General features: G+C 39.5%; 1 protein-coding gene across 2 annotated transcripts in view; it reads right to left on the minus strand.

Moving 5' to 3' along the window:
- Nucleotides 1-17,531, minus strand: part of LOC307006210 (uncharacterized protein) — a 140,452-nt gene that overhangs the window by 120,567 nt on the left and 2,354 nt on the right. Inside the window, exons 3-4 of one of the 2 annotated variants that reach the window (XM_079626966.1) lie at nt 12,850-12,923; nt 4,662-8,308 (exon numbers count right to left, since the gene is read on the minus strand). In XM_079626966.1, the coding sequence (XP_079483092.1) occupies nt 6,843-8,303 (1,461 nt within the window). In that variant the 5' untranslated portion in view covers nt 8,304-8,308; nt 12,850-12,923 and the 3' untranslated portion in view covers nt 4,662-6,842. Of the gene's footprint in view, nt 1-4,661; nt 8,309-12,111; nt 12,140-12,849; nt 12,924-17,531 lie in introns of those variants that run through there. The other variant, XM_079626967.1, reaches the window with a different exon arrangement.

Raw genomic sequence — 17,531 nt, forward strand, 5'->3', positions numbered from 1 at the left:
AGTACACATTCATGGCATAAAAGGCACTTTGCTTGCTAACATTCAAACGGGACATAGACTGCGTCACTACCACATTCGCACCGTCAACTCAGACTGATTCCCCGCTACACTTTGTTTACACTACGGAAACCCAAAAGGCCCAACACGTCACACATACGCGTTTCTCTTTTATCAACAGCAGCCAGAGGGAGGCAGAGATTGCAACAAGTGTATATAACTATTGTTAGGTCATTTTATCTAATGTTATCTAACAAATGGATATACACTTTAATATATGCAAATTTAATCTAAATTAGCTTTGGTACCGAAATTGGTACCGAGAACCGTGGATTTTCACAGGTATCGTTACCGAATACTGAAATTTTGGTACCGTGACAACACTGAGTATCTGCACTTTATTTCCATGTTTATTTTATTTTATTCAAGCTCAGCCCCACATAACCTCAGTGAGTTAACTTAACTGTGCACTACACTTTAATTTAGTTTTAAATATCTAATGCACTTTATTTTAACGTTTTTAATGTGTCCATTGATAAAAGTTCAAGTCTATTTTGTTATGGCTGCTAAAAAATAAATTGGAAAGGAAATTTTGTATTATATTGTTTTGACTCAATTCTTCTGCTGATTTATCAATGTGATCTGATGTAAGACTACTCAGATGGCAGTCACACCGTAACTTGTATTTTATTTTGGTTTTACATTTTTAGTTAACTGTGTGGAATATCGCAATATTTATCGTATCGTGATGAAATCGTATCGTGATCCATGTATCGTGATGCGTATCGTATCGTGAAGTCCTTGCCAAGTCCTTGCCAATACCCACCCCTAACCATGGTGCGGTCATTCACAGCCCAAGAGAGAGCTACCGCAGCATCCCTTCGTGTTTCCTGGATATTGGCAAAAAAGAAAAGGCCATTCACGGACTCTGAAACCGTGAAGGAATGTATGCTGGCCGTCGTGGATGAGGTGATAAATGACGATAAAATTAAAACGAGCGTGGCATCTGCTATAAAAAAACGTACCCCTGTCAGATACTTCCAATATTAGTAGGGTTGAAATTCTTGCTGCAGATGTGTATGAAACACTGTTAGGAGACCTGAGGAAAGCTGATACTATGTCTATAGCAGTAGATGAGTCCACAGACAAAACTGATACTGCTCAGTTGTGCATATATGTCCGTTTTTTTGACAGCAAATGCTTCAGAGAGGAGCTACTCGGCCTACTGCCGTTAGAAGGACACACAACGGGCGATATAGTCTTATATATAAATTTCCGCTTTTTTTAAAGACAATGGTCTGGATATGACGCGTGTGTGCATGCTTGTGACAGATGGGGCTCCATCCATGACAGGGAAAGTGAATGGTTTGGCAGCACGTTGGTCCGCTGTTGCACCTCAGTTGATCTCGGGGCGCTGAAAACGACAATGGACAACGTGATGGCTACAATTAATTTTATTCGCTCCACATCAAGCCTCCAACACCGCTTGTTCCGCATGCTGCTGTCAGAAATGTCTGCTGAGCACCACGACCTGCTTTTGCATAATGATGTGAGGTGGCTGTCCAAAGGCAAAGCACTGGAGCGTTTCTGTGGTCTCCGAGAGGAGATCATAACTTTCCTCCGCAGCAGCAAGCAAAAAAAGTCAGAAACGCACTTGAGTCGCATACTGGACGACAACTTCATGGCCGATGCCTGCTTTCTGAGCGACATATTCAAACACCTGAATGATCTCAATTTGGCACTACAAGGCAGAGACAAAACTGTCATCGACCTTGTGGAACAGATGCGCGCATTCTCAGTTAAACTGGACCTTTTCGCAACTGATTTGAGCACAGGCCGAATGCTGCATTTTGCGACACTCCGCAAATGCATCTCATCCCCCGCACAAATCACGGATGTGATGACAGATTTTATTGTGAGGTTGAAAATGAACTTTGCTGGTCGATTGGATGGACTTGTTCTGCCCACAGAGGTGGCAGTTTTTGTCAGAGACCCATTCACCGTTGCAATAGAAGGGGACTTATCCGCCAGAGCAAAGCAAGTGGTTCCTTCCATTGACGAGGGGAAATTCGCACTCGAACTTGTTGATATGCAGTCATCTGTAACCATGGCACAGGAGCTTTGCACTAACGGTCCTACAATGTTTTGGACTGATGTCAACGTACATCAGTTCCCTAACATTAAGAAAGTAGCGATCGTCATGCTCAGTATGTTTGGATCAACATACACATGTGAGTCAAGTTTTTCACACATGAACTCCATAAAAAGTAACTCTCGTTGCTCCCTGACTGACCGTACTCTCCACCAATGTCTTAGGATCGCATTGACAACTTACGAGCCAAAAGTCACTGCTCTTGTTAAAAACAAAAAATGTCACTTCTCCCACTAAATCAGCTGGGTACAACAATATAATGTTGGATATGTAACAAAGGTCCTAATCACAAATGTGGTGATTTAAAATGTTCCCTCAGTTTGTGCAATATGTGCAGTAGTCCAGCTTGTATTCGTGTGTTAGTTATAGCCTAGTTGTGAATACTGTGCACTTTTCATTTTATAAACTTTGAGATGTTTATTTTGTTTCAAAAGGAAATGTTATTGCTTATCTACTACTGTGCACTATTTTGTTTTATCCACTTGGTAATCAGATAGGTCAGATATGTAGCCTAGGTAGGCCTAGGAAAGAGTTTTTATTTTTTTATTTTGTAAGTGGAAAAAGTAGGGGCTACCTCAGATCATAGCCTCAGAGTCTGTTCAGTTAGCTCTTTTATTGTATTTTTATGCACCCTTTGATGTGCAAACTGACCAAAGTTAAAAGAGAAACAAATTAATAAACTTTACGTATTCAATAAATGTGTTTGTGTTGCTTTGCCGCTAAAATAACTGGCCCAGCTAACCTTCTTGGTTTGAAAATATGGCCCAACTGAATTTGTAATTGAATAGCCCTGGCCTAGACTTTATTTAAAAAATGTCCATGTATATGCTCATACATAGCACCAGCCCTGGGTAGAATTATTTGAGTTGCAGTCTGCCTTGACATCAAGGTGAATGTGTCTATGCATAATTTCAGACGTAAATATTGTGCTTTTTACTTTTCCTAAATTTGTCTACACTTCTAATTAGTTACTTTACAGATTGAGTACTGATACAAAATATATTACTAAATATTAACTCGTAAATTGTGCGGTACAGTCACAGGTTAAACTAACCAGCAGGATATAGACTATTAACATTTTACAAAACGTTACACAAGCAAAAACATTACCTACCATAAACAAATGCTCAGCCGTTCGGCAGGACCGATGGACTCCCTATATTTGGTTGTCATTTTTGTGATGCTGGAACCGATGATTGACAGCAGGTTGTCAAACTGTCCCCGACTCCTCCTAAAATAAGCCTGTCTCCTGAGTGTTTATACACCTCTCAACCTCGATTAAAGCCAGGGCAAGCGCCCTCTGCTTGTCCATTTTTTTTGTTAAGTTTACAATGTGACAGTTTACTTGACAATAATTTTCTACCTATTTCGACCCTTCCTTTTATTACAAAAGCATTGGAGAAAACAGTTCTCAATCAACTCGTCTTTTCTCAGCTAAAATCAAGTTCTTGAAACTTTCCAGTCTGGGTTTAAGCCTCTGCACAGCACCGAGTCTGCTTTATTAAGGGTTTCTAATGATATACTGTTAGCGACTGACTCTGGTGACCCTGTGATCCTAATACTGTTAGACTTTGCCTTGATACAGTTGATCATAAAACTCTCTTATAAACCGACTAGAATATTTTGTGGCCATCCAGGGAACTGTCCTCAGTTGGTTTAGATCTTATCTAACAAATAGAAGTTTCTCTGTCAAACTGGGTAATTTTTCTTCCTCGCCAGCCCAACTCTCCTGTGGAGTGCCACAGGGGTCTATTCTCGCACCCATTCTTTTTTCCCTGTATTTGCTTCCTCTGGGCTCCATTTTCAGAAAGCATGGTGTATCATTTCACTGCTATGCAGATGATACACACATTTATTTGCCTCTGAAATGCAACAAAGATACTGCTCTGAAATCTCTTTTTGAATGCCTAGAAGTAAAAATGTGGTTCTCTCAAAATTTCTTATTTTTGAATGAATCCAAAACCGAGGTTATAGTGTTTGGCCCCCATGACAACTATAATAGCAGTAACATTGATCTGGATTATCTTTATCCAACTTCATCTTGCATTAAGAACTTAGGTGTTCTCTGGGATCAGAACCTCAAATTTGAAAAACAAATAAATGCGGTGATTAGTTCTTGTTTTCTGTTGGCTTGTGTCATTAGAGTGTGATCGTCTGCGTTTTATGAAATAGGGTGGAGGTCTGCCTCTGCCCAGTGACCAGCACTTTTCCTCTGTATGGCCTGTTTTGTGACAGGAATTACAGAATCTGTTCAGTTTGGCACAGTGTGGCTTTCTGAATAACACAGCTACCTCACCATGCATGTGTTTGGTTTTGTGCTGGAGAAGCACCACACATGAGCGATTGCTGTACACGCGGCCCTGCATTTGTAAGCTGAGGTGAGAGTTGGTACTGCTCTCAGGTCCTGAATAGCCCCAAGTATCACTTAGCCTGTACAAATAAATCTAGGTGTGTCCTTACACATGTGAACCAATAACAATCATTGACAATCATGGATCAAATTCATGCTTACCAATCCAGCAGAATCGTTCCTGGATACTTCCGTTGTCCTTGTCTTGCAAGTTACACTATAATGCTCTTCCTATTACTTATTAGAACTGTCTTTGTAAACTGAAGTAAAAAACTGAACAGTATTTGTCTTTATAAAAAAAAAAAGTTTATTTAAACAAAAGATAAAAAAATACTGGTTACACAATGATTAATATTTGTAGCAAAATATCAAAAGGTTACAGGTTAAAATACTTCAGCTCTTCAATCTCAAGAGGGCAGTCCTGTGAGTGGAGAATTACACAGGCTATTTACCTTCTAAGCAGTTCAAGCAATAGATGTAAAAAATAACTAGTTCTCATCCGAGCTATTAAAGTTAAAATAATACAACAGCGCAAATCGAGCAAAAAAGAATTTCAGTTAGAAAACTGAACCGGTAGATAACTAATTTCTCTCCAGGGAGCTACACGACACAAAGTCAAAAAGCAGTCTTATATATACGGGACGGGGTTACATTGTCCCTTATGCATTTGTCTGGTAGTTTTCCAGAGGAACTGGATGAGTTATTGCCACACTCATTGTGGCCTCCGGTGATGTCATTGTATTCCATATATGGGCATTCTTCGTCCTTTGCGTCTTCCGCGCTTTGGGCCTCGGCCTTTGTGTGCGTGTGCGTAAATGTCAGGAAGTCAGTTTGTAAGTTCATCAAAATGAAACAACTGTCCTACAAAGCAGTAATTCAAGGAGAATTACACTGTTGTGGATAACACCATCAATTCCAGAATACTCCTCAAAAAACATTGACCACAACATCCTTTTAAATAGACTCGAACATTATGGCCGCGTTTCCACCGAAATTACCCGGAACAATTTGTCCCAGGAACTTTTTTTGCCCCAGACCGGTTGCTTTCTGCGTCTACACTGCGGTCTGAAGTACCGGGAAGATTATAAACTGCGCGCAAGTTCGCAACTGCTCCTCCCAGTCTGCGACGGACAGTAATCCGTTTTGAGCGCCACATTTATAATAAGTAGGGAGGAGATTCAAACTGTGCTGCTGTTGTTTGTGATGTATTGGTTTACTAACGAGGTAATTAACAAAACGGCAGAAAAGAGACTAGCACTGATACTAAAGCGTGTTCAGAAAGCTCGTAGCTAATGCTATAAAATTAGACGATGCAGACATTGACCGTGAGATGGCTGGGACGAACGCGCAGAAAATTTCCTGTTACACAAATACACTTAATAAAGCCTGAACCTCGTCGTCGGTCCAGCTGTGTTTTAAAAACAAAATTATATTCCATATTTGCAGACAGACGAGTGAGACGACTCTTACTGCATGAAGCCACAAACCGCAATAGATTTTTAAAAATGGCGGTTAAAATAGAATGCTGCGTGGAGTCATCCAATCAAAATGTGGCGTGAACACAACCAATCAGCACGTTCAGCGCACAAGTCCCACCCCCGAAAGTTCCTAAACTTTGAAAAAGTACTAGGCTACCTCGCCAGCAGGGACTTTCGGAGGGGGAAATATTTACCCGGAACTTAATTTAGACCCTGATTCCTGTGGTGTAAACACACCGAGTACCAGCCCACAGTTCCTAGTTCCTGGGGAAAGTTCCCGCGGTGGAAACGCGGTTTATGTTGGCATCAGTGGAATAGCACTAGCATGGTTTAACTCATACTTATCTGACCGTTATCAGTTTGTAGCAGTAAATGAAGAGATGTCTTATCGATCACAAGTTCAGTATGGCGTACCACAAGGCTCAGTACTAGGACCGCTGCTGTTCACTCTGTATATGATACCCTTAGGAGATATCATTAGGAAACATGGAATTAGCTTTCACTGTTATGCTGACGATACTCAGCTGTATATTTCTTCAAAACCTAACGAAACTTACCAATTCACAAAATTTACGGAATGCATAGCTGATATAAAAAATTCTTTAGGTTTGAGCTGAAATGCATAGCACAGTCTAGAGCCCTGTATAGTGCTGTATTTCTGCTTTACATGAGCGCCACCTACTGTCAGAGAGCGATTTTTTTTTTTTTGCATTGATCTGAACTAATAAATTACACATTCCTGTTGGTTGAACACGACCAATATCAATCAACAAAGAGTCCTGTGCTCAGCACACACCGGCTATCCGTTGTAGACTCTCTACAATTAACGGAAATCCGTCGTAGCGACGGAGAACTTTAATCCCTGTTACCGTGATCTCAGACTGTGTTTAAGTGGTTTCTTAAGTGGTTTATGGAACTTAATGTGTCGCTTCAAGTTACTTTTAAAAGAGAAACTCTTCCCGCACTGATCACACGTGTGCGGCTTCTCTCCAGTGTGGATCCTCTCGTTTTTTGCATGTGATCTCAGATGTGCTGACAGACTGAATCTCTTGTCACAGTGTGAACTCTTGTAAGGTTTTTCTCCAGTGTGGATCCTCTCATGTCTTTTCAGAGATGATGACTGACTGAATCTCGTGTCACAGTGTGAACACTTGTAAGGTTTTTCTCCAGTGTGAATTCTCTGGTGCAGTTTTAAACTGCCCGCTGTAGTAAAAGTCTTTTCACACTCAAAGCACATGTACTCGCTCACACCAGTGTGAGTTTTCTCATGTCTACGTAAATATTGCAGCTGTGAAAAACTCTTTCCACACCGATGGCATACATGCGGACTCTCTCCAGTGTGGATCATCTCATGTTTTTTCAGATGTGATGAGTGAGGGAATCTCTTGTCACAGTGTGAACACTTGTAAGGTTTTTCTCCTGTGTGGATCATCTCATGTGCATGTAAATTATGCAGCCGTGAAAAACTCTTTCCACACACAGAACATGAATGCGGCTTCTCCTTCGTATGAACTATCAGGTGTGACCTCAGGTGTGATGAACTAAGAAATGTTTTTCCGCATTGATCACATGTGAACGGCTTCTCTCCGGTGTGGATCCTCATGTGAACATTAAGGGCTGATGATTGAATGAAACTCTTCCCGCACTGATCACATGAGAACGGCTTCTCTCCGGTGTGGATCCTCATGTGATCATCAAGATTAGATTTGGTCGTAACGCTCTTTCCACACTGAGTGCAGGAGAAAGATTTCTTGGCTCTTCTTTTCTTTAAAAATGTCTGTTTAGTCTTTGAGCGACTCAAAGGTTTTCCTCCAGGTTGGACATGATGTTCCTCCTCCACTTCTCTCAGTTCTTCACTTTCCTCCTCCACTTCACTCAGTTCTTCACTCTCCTCCTCCACTTCTCTCAGTTCTTCACTCTCCTCCTTCACTTCTCTCAGTTCTTCACTCTCCTCCTTCACTTCTCTCAGTTCTTCACTCTCCTCCTTCACTTCTCTCAGTTCTTCACTCTCCTCCTCCACTTCACTCAGTTCTTCACTCTCCTCTTTCACTTCTCTCAGTTCTTCACTCTCCTCCTTCACTTCTCTCAGTTCTTCACTTTCCTCCTCCACTTCACTCAGTTCTTCACTTTCCTCCTCCACTTCACTCAGTTCTTCACTTTCCTCCTCCACTTCACTCAGTTCTTCACTCTCCTCCTTTACTTCTCTCAGTTCTTCACTCTCCTCCTTCACTTCTCTCAGTTCTTCACTCTCCTCCTTCACTTCTCTCAGTTCTTCACTCTCCTCCTTCACTTCTCTCAGTTCTTCACTCTCCTCGCTCTCTTCCATCGGGTCTGACAGAAAAAAAAAAAATTACATTTATTTTTCAGTACATCAAAATGATTCAAAGAAAGAAATATAAAAAGAAAGGACATGAAAGTGAGCCCTGATGTAATGGTAGAAAGTAGACAACTGTTATAATAAAATAATATGTCCATGAAACTTTCCATGAATGAGGTCAATTTATCTTCCAATTATTATTTTTAAAACATTATAGGCATGAATCCGTTTCTTTAGCAAGAACTATTCATTTGACCAATGACACAATTATCTAACATGATATTAACATTAAAATATACAATACTGCCATGTTTTGACACCAACTTTGAGATTGATATTTATTTTACTAAAACGTTTTAATTATTAAATGACGTTCACACTAGACTTTTCCTTCATGGACGGTTCTATGAAGGAGCGTTTTCTACTGCATGATGGGAAGACAAGAGAATAATCTCAATCCATGGTCTCAATTTTTACACAAACTGTAGCATTGACTATATTCATCAACTCGGTTACCAAAGCTACTGTAAGAAGAATCTCTAGAACTATGAATAACTTGTATGATATTTGACAAATACAATTTTATCAGTAACTGATTCCTAAAAAAAATTTTTGAACTACGTTGAAAATGACTAAAATTCTGGTGACGTTGTTGCAAATTGGGCACCAGATATAAAATAAATGTAAAATAAAACAGTTAAAATAGTATTGTTGAATACTCTACTGGGTGGTTGCCCTGCACGCTTAATAAACAAACTACAGCTAGTTCAAAACGCAGCAGCTCGAGTTCTTACCAGAACCAGGGGGCTGTTCCATAAAAGCCGCTTAGAAAAGCGGGGATTAAACTCCAAAACCCGACTTGAATAAACCTAACAAATAAGTTGGGGCTAAAGCGGTTTCATAAAAGGTAATTCAAGTTCACGCAATCCCACTATTTTGATCCAGGTTTATCTAGTCTAGATAACTGCGTGTGCACGCTTTTCTTAAGCAGCCCTGGAGGTCGATCATAGATCAAATCGATCCACCATCAAACTGCATATATTTTGTGCTGTTTTATGCGTTTGAGACATGGTGTTTGCAAAACTTAAATTTCACAGGAATATTCTCCATCTGAAAATCTTAGAAAGTCGTGCAAATAGTTCCATTTTGCTGTAAACTTCACATTGAACAAGCGCTGCTGCACGCATGCGCGCCAAATAGGAGCGCAATAATTCTGACTAATATACATTTTGCTTGGAAAATTAATAGGCTATGCGATATTTTATAACAGCAGAAATATCTTCTAATTATAATAATTTATCTTTAGGATGTTGGATCAGTTGCAGTGAACTTATATCTCATTAAACTAATATATTTTATACTTATAATAAAACAATTGAACAGAAGTAGGCCTAATTCAGGGAATTTTTTTTTTTTAAATAAACCAAATATAATATAATAAAGATACAAAATATAGTTTTGGGTTTAGTACCTAAGCTACTTAAAAAAGATGACTTATACTTATTTAATTAGAATGCTGAGAATTACAGCTTTTAAAGCAATCTTTTTTTTTTTTGGAGAAAGCAAGAATGTTTGGTTAGATTTAGTTTATACAGTGCATTATGGAGAGAATAACATGAAATTAAGAGCAAAAGTATACATTTTGAAAAGATATGTGCAACTCTAAAATCAAAGAATATTCCATAAAATAAAGGAATACATATTAGCCTATAACTAAATAACCCCCCCTCCCTTAATTCTAGTTATTTGTTATTTTATGTATTTACTTATTTAATATTTGATATTTAAATAATATTACTTTAATAACTTATTATGAATTATGTGTCATTATAAGAGTTTGATATAAATATGTGAATGTTTGATTTTTTCCATTTTTTTCCATATGTAAAAGTGTCTAACTATGTACTTAATGGATTTTGTTCTAATTGTTTTTATGTGTTGGTGGGTATTATCACAAAAAGAAAAAAGTAGAAGGAAAAATAAGATTTATTGGGGGAAAATATTATGTCTTTAAAGGAACTGTCCATTTGTATAATTGTGTTAAATGTATTTGAATTGAAAGACATAATAAAGTATATAATATATATATATATATATATATATATATATATATATATATATATATATATATATATATATGCTAAACTATTGGTTGTTGGACATTAGATGTGCCTTATTTAGAATTTTAAACCTACAATTTAGTGTATTTTTATGATATTATAAATAACTGTAAAGGGACTATTGTAATGGAGTAAATCAAGTGTAGGTTAATATAGCAATTACTAAGCTCAGATTCATCTTACCAGTTTAAATGTATACTGTGCTTTTGTAATTATTTATTTTAAATGTTGTGTTTCATACATTTTTAAAACTATCTAATTAAATCACAAAACATTCAGCCAGTAAGAAAAGAAAACCTGTAGGATATATATGTATATAAAATAAACCCCGACATATATATGTTTTTAGGTCTATATTGTCTAATTTATCATTGTAGCCTTATTTAAGTTGATTTTCTTTACTGTATATTTATTTTTGGACTTATAGTGGTTAATAAAGTCAAATAATGGTATGAGAGATTGTCAGTAATTGTGTTCCTATTGGTCAGTGTTAGAGGATCTGTGTAACAACTGAGGCTTAGCCTGACAGTTAGCCTGCCCTGGACCAGGCTAGTTTCCCAGCATAAGTTGCCAGGGTAACTGAGTTTGAACTATTTTAAGTTTGCTTTATGAAACAGAATCAACCGACAATAAGTCTGACTAACCAAAATAAGTCTGGCTTATACTCTAATCTTGGTTTATGGAACAGCCCCCTGGAAGTCTGACCATATTAGCCCCGTTCTGTCAACACTGCATTGGCTGCCTATTAAACATCGTATGAATTTTAAAATATTGCTGATTACTTACAAAGCACTAAATGGTTTAGCTCCGCAGTACTTGAGCGAGCTCTTAACGCATTATAGTCCTTCACGTCTACTGCGATCTCAAAACTCCGGCCAGTTAATAATACCTAGAATATCAAAATCGACTGCTGGCGGTAGATCCTTTTCCTATTTAGCACCAAAACTTTGGAGCAGTCTTCCTACCATAGTTTTGTTAGGCTTTGTTTTTAAAATAGGGACATTAGTTTGGCTGTAATGCTCAGTCACTTGCAAAATAGTAAAACCAGCATGAAAAGGAATCGTGATAAAATGGTGATTTTCCTGAAAAAAATCGTGATATGATATTTTTGCCATATCGCCCACCCCTTCGAAGGACTTTCGCCTGGACCCGAGGACAACGCAGTGCTGAAGTGCCAACTAGCCTCTCCCTACGGAGGATCCCATTACCACTCTACAAATAAAGCGTTGTGGGGAAATTCGGTTCGCGTATCGTGGCGCCTCCCAATATGCAGGGCATCCGCGGCGTTTCAGTGCTGTATGTTTGTTTGTTTGTTTTGCTGTTGTTTTTCTAAACATGCGGTTTAGCTACAATCGTGACATGCTTATGAACATTAGGGGAACAAAGCCTGCCAGCTTGATCCCCGAATTCCTGACTTTTGAGGAGGATATCATTAAGTCAGCGACAAGAGTTAAGCGACGCAGCCGAGCGAGAGGGAGGAGAGCTGGGGCTCTCCACAGGTGGAGGAAGCGGGGACACCGGGTTTCTCTCCCTGCTGTCTGCCTGTCTAACGTGCGCTCCCTCAGTAACAAAATCGAAGAGCTTATTCTACTGTTAAGAACCAGCCGAGATTTCCGTATGAATTCGGCTTTTGTCTTCACCAAAACCTGGCTGAAAGTGGACATTCCGGATTCAGCGGTGGAATTACCTGGATTTACCTTAATCAGAGCCGACCGCGGCAAAGGAATGAGGAATGAGAATTCCGACCCGGAATGAGCGCTCAATGTGTGCTCTACCACACACACACACACACACACACTGAAGCAAGCGTGACTATGTTTTCAGCGCTTCACTGTAGCTATGAGGACATGATGTTACACATGTGCACTTCATCACAGAGCTGCTATGAGAGCCACTTCATGAGAATTTCACCATTTCATTTGATAAAACTATCGTCATTCATTCGTATCATACACACACAGAAACTGTAATGTCTTTACGACAACCTGTCAAAATAAAAGTTCGGTATAAACTCAAAGAAATTATGAAAGAAATTGCACAGTAAAATGTACTGTAAAATAATAATGAAATCTATTAAAACTTATTTTAAAAAGGAATATCACACATGTTTTCATACATGTTTTAATTTAAACAGTAAACTTTATTATACTGAATGTCCTGTGTTTTGTTGTTTTTTTGTACTTTGAGTGCAATACATTTTGGTTGAAAAAAATGAGAATCGTGTAAGAGAATCGTGATCTCAATTCCCCTGGAGAAAAATCGTGATTCACATTTTAGCAAGAATCGTACAGCCCTACAACAAACCCTGGTTCACAAAATCCCTCAGGCTGCTCAGGGAAACCAAAGAACAGGCCTACAGAGAAGGAAATGGAGATGAATACAGGCTTGCCAGACAAAAGTTAAATAAAGCCATTAGGAAAGCAAAAAGTGCCTACAAAGTGAATATGGAGGAACAATTTGGCATTGATGACTCCTCTTTAGCTTGGAGGTCGCTGAAGAACTTGACAGGCTGCAAAAATAAAAAACAACAAGTCACTCCATCTACTAAACTAGCCAATGAATTCAATGTTTTTTATACAAGATTTGAGAAATCTCCGTGCCCTCATCCTTTCCCTCCCGGGGGGTGTCACATTTAGAGACATTGCCCCGCAAGATCAAGTTGACATTGATATTAACATTGAGGAGAAGGATGTGTATCGGCTATTTAGCCGACAAAATGTAAGGAAAGCGAGTGGCCCTGATGGGATTTCACCTGCCAGCCTGAAGTACTGCGCTAGTCAGCTAGCTCCAGTTTTTACAGACATTTTTAATCAATCAATTGTTTTATGCAGGGTTCCGAGTTGTTTTAAGTCATCAACCATTATTCCAGTGCCGAAGAAAAACTAAGCTGTGGACCTAAACGACTACAGACCGGTGGCCCTTATATCAGTGGTCATGAAATGTCTGGAGCGGTTGGTTCTGTCACATCTTAAACCCATCACAGCTCCTTATCTTGATCAACTACAGTTTGCTTACAGGGCAAACCGCTCGGTAGATGATGCGGTCAATTTAGGACTGCATTATGCTCTGGACCATCTCGACTCTCCTGGCTGCTATGTAAGGATGTTGTTTGTAGATTTCAGTTCAGCCTTTAACACCATTCTACCCGAGCGACTGTGGGAGAAGCTGTCACTGATGGGGGTGGGACACTGATCGGCCGCTGGATTATGGATTTTCTTAGTGACAGACAACAGTATGTGCGGCTTGGCCAGCACATGTCTGATCCTCAGACTACTAACATTGGAGCACCTCAGGGGTGCGTGCTGTCACCATTTCTCTACTCACTGTATACCAATGATTGCACTTCCGATAATGGTTCCATCAAGCTGATTAAATTTGCAAACGATACTACATTAGTCTGCCTTATTAAGGGAAACGACGAGTCTTACAGGCAGGAAGTGTCTAAATTGGTTGCGTGGTGTGATGAGAACAACTTGGAGCTTAATCAGCAAAAGACTGTGGAAATGGTGATAGATTTTCGCAGAACACCCGCCTACCTTCCACTTCTAACTATCAAGAGCTCTGTTGTGAAGAGGGTGGAGTCAATTACATTTTTAGGCACTGTTATCACAAATGACTTGAAATGGGAGGAAAACAGTTCCTCCATTCTTAAGAGAGCTCATAGTGGAATGTTTTTTCTGAGACCGTTAAATAAACTGAACGTTTCCAGCTCTGTTCGGTCTAGATTTTACAGGGCCACTGTGGAAAGCCTTCTTTCAGCATCCATTACTGTTTGGTTTGCCTCGGCATCAGCCCAGGCGAAGGTCAGACTACAGCGTATTGTGCACACAGCAGAGAGGCTGACTGGACAGAGGCAGCGGTCACTTGATGACCTATATGAGGCCAGAGTCAGGAAGAGGGCAGCTAAAATTGCTGCTGATCAGTCCCATCCAGCAAGTGACATTTTTAGGCTGCTTCCTTCAGGAAGAAGGTACAGAGCAGTGAGGACAAGGACCTCACGGCATCTTAATAGTTTTTTTCCAAGAGCCATTTCCCTTATGAATAGCTGATCTAGCACTATTTTTGGACTATTTTATTATTTGATTTGATTGTTTTAGGCATGCTTTTTGCAGCTATACGCATATATGTTTGTGTGTTGAGTTTGTGTGTAACTGATGGCCATATCTGCTGATGCATTTGGCGAATAAAGTGATTCTTATCTTATCTTATTACCCCTAAGTGATAAAATAAAATTCTGTATCAAAATTGATAGGCAAGACAAGTAGTTTGTTTAGACATGTGTAACCCCTCCACCCGGGTCCTTCTCACCCCGCTCCGTGCGGGTCTCGAACCCGGGTCACCGGCATGAGAGTCAGGCGCTCTAACAAGGAGGCAAAAGACTGCAGCCCCTAGCGTCTGTCGCTAGAGCGTCTGTTGAGATCTGAGGAGTGAGGTTTAGCAACTACTAGCTGGCCTACGAAATGTAAAGGCAAGACAAGTAGTTTGTTAAGCAGGGCTCGACATAAGCAATGGCCCGGGGCCAGTAAAAGAGTATGTCGGGCTAGTTGATTGGCCAGTCACTGGCTATCAGCAAAAAAAACAGCAATTTGTCACACACAGTGGCGTGAAGAGTGTCAATGTTACTTCAGGTTATTGAATATTCCGGCTGTGAATTATAAGCTCTGCCTCCGATTGAGCTAAAATCAGCCAATCGTCGAGGTAGTTCAGTATTCGCATACTCCGTTGTTGGGGGGCGAGCGCGCGCGCGCCGTGTCCATGCACTTCGTGAACGTGCGAGCCTGCGAGGTGCTAGGGACAGACAGAACGTCAGGACATTGTACTTATAAGCTCGACCCTCGGAGGCGAATATCAAGAATGGCCTGTGACGGGATGCTATCTGTATCTGAAAGTAAGCGTCTTTCAGATCCACTGAGATAAACCATGCAATCTCACGGGCGAATTTGCGCGAGGATTGGTTGTCAGCAATTTGAACGAGCATTTCATAAGCGCTTGTTCAAACGTCTGAGGTCTAGGATGAGTCTGAGACCACCACCCTTTTTTGGGGACGAGAAAGTAGCGTCTGTAAAAGCCCGACTCGTCTTTATAGCCCCTTTTCCCAGCAGTTTCGCTATTTCGGCGCAAAGTAGATGTGATTACTTCGCTTTTCACCGTAGGGGCGGACTGGCCAATGTGGGCCGGCCCACTCGGAAGGCTACACGAATATATTTAAAAAATGACGGAAATCATAATATTACATTTATTTTCTACGCTAATGGATGAGTGAATTGATCGCGCGTGCGCGGCCGACAAGGAGTGTGTTTTGTGTGCATGTGAGTGTATTGCCCTCCCTCCCTGTTAATTAGTTTGGTCTACTCCATTGTCTATCTTGAAACACGCCCCCTTTCACGTTTAATTTTACAGCGAGAGAGATATTGATCCGTTACTGCGAATTTATCTGAACAGATAATTACAAATAATTGTCTATGGATGAAAAGCTGGAAGAAAATAAGCAAGTTTAATATCACATGATAGCCTAAGAGTAGCCTATGCCATGAGGATTCATGTTAACCCCCTGGGGTCGGCAAACGCGCGGGCGTGTTACTGTAAACATATACAAAACTCAGCGAATACTATTCACTCAGACATGAGCTATATATCTCTATAATCATTTAAGTGTGTAGTTTTAAATTATCTAATTCAAAACTAAAATAAATATTCTCTGTTTATGTAATCTATATATTAAGAGCGAGAGATCAGCCGTTCTCATTATCTTTCTGCCAGCTCATTATCTGCTAATGTGACACGCCCATCGACAGCGCGCGCGCTATTCAAATTCTAATCTGAAGCAACACATGCAAACCAGTCAACGCCCACAACAGCTGGACAACACACTCGCTGTGAGGAATAATAATATCGTGATAATCCTGGAAATTTTACCTCAAACGTGCTGGAGTAGCCGAACAACGGATCCAGCTGCAGATCATCAGTAAGTGCTTTGTTCTAATCGCGATATGAACTGGTGTCTGTAAACCGCAAAAGACTTTAAATTTGAATCGCGTTTCTGTGTTTGAATGAATGCACGGCGCATATGCATGCTGTTTACTACAGCTCGCGCGAGTTTCGCTTTTAGCAAACTATCTATATTGCCTACTGAGATGAGTAAAAATCGACTGAATACGTTGAAATAAAAAGTCTTTGTATAAGCAACATATTAAACTGCAAATTAACATTTATGCCCTAATATATATTATAAAAGACCATATGTTACAGACGAAATATGAAAGACAACATTTCGTTTTGGATAGATTATTTATAAAGCTTTTACTGCCACATCAAAACCTAATTTACAAGGTGCAAACAAAATCTTAAAAGGTCAATATAAGCCTTCTCTATAAATTATTTTTGTGTTTTATTAGTGACAAATTTGGGGAGAGGATAGCCTACATAATCCAAAACTTTCTGAAAATACGAATGAGAATTAACTGCACAATTACTAGAAATGTTTACCTTGGATATTATACAATTTGCAAGCATACAGTTTGTGGGAAAATACACTTTTTTCAAGATGTTTCCAACTCTGAACCAATTCTGTAGTAATATATATATATATATATATATATATATATATATACCGGTATATATATATATGTATGTATGTATGTATATATGTGTGTGTGTTGTCTTTGCATTTTTTCTTGTAGCCACAGTGACACCTAAGGCTCATTAGTATGCAGCATTAGCAGCTCTTTGTCTTCTCTCAGGTGTGCATGACCTTGTTGGATCATTCACGCCCACCTGCATATTGCCTTTCCAAACAAAAAGTGTCTTACAAAATTTAAATCAATCTATTGTTTAATGTGAACGATTAGCCCGGATGATTTTCAGATCATTTTGAAGTAAATACTCTAGCCGACAAGATCCATTAGTCAAAAGTATTGTGGGAATATGTGAAGTTGGTCGTTTGTGGTCTTATATCAGAACATTTAAGTTTGAGTTTTTTGAATAACCACACATAAATAATATTCTCTCAAAAATGCAAACATGTACATACATGTTGCTCACATATTATGATAGCCATGTTTGTGATAAATAGAGTGTAATTACACCTTTGCCATTAATATGTTTATAAGCAACTGAA

The sequence above is a fragment of the Phoxinus phoxinus genome (genome assembly GCF_949152265.1).
Source record: "Phoxinus phoxinus genome assembly, chromosome: 1".
Classification (NCBI taxonomy): Eukaryota; Metazoa; Chordata; class Actinopteri; order Cypriniformes; family Leuciscidae; genus Phoxinus; species Phoxinus phoxinus.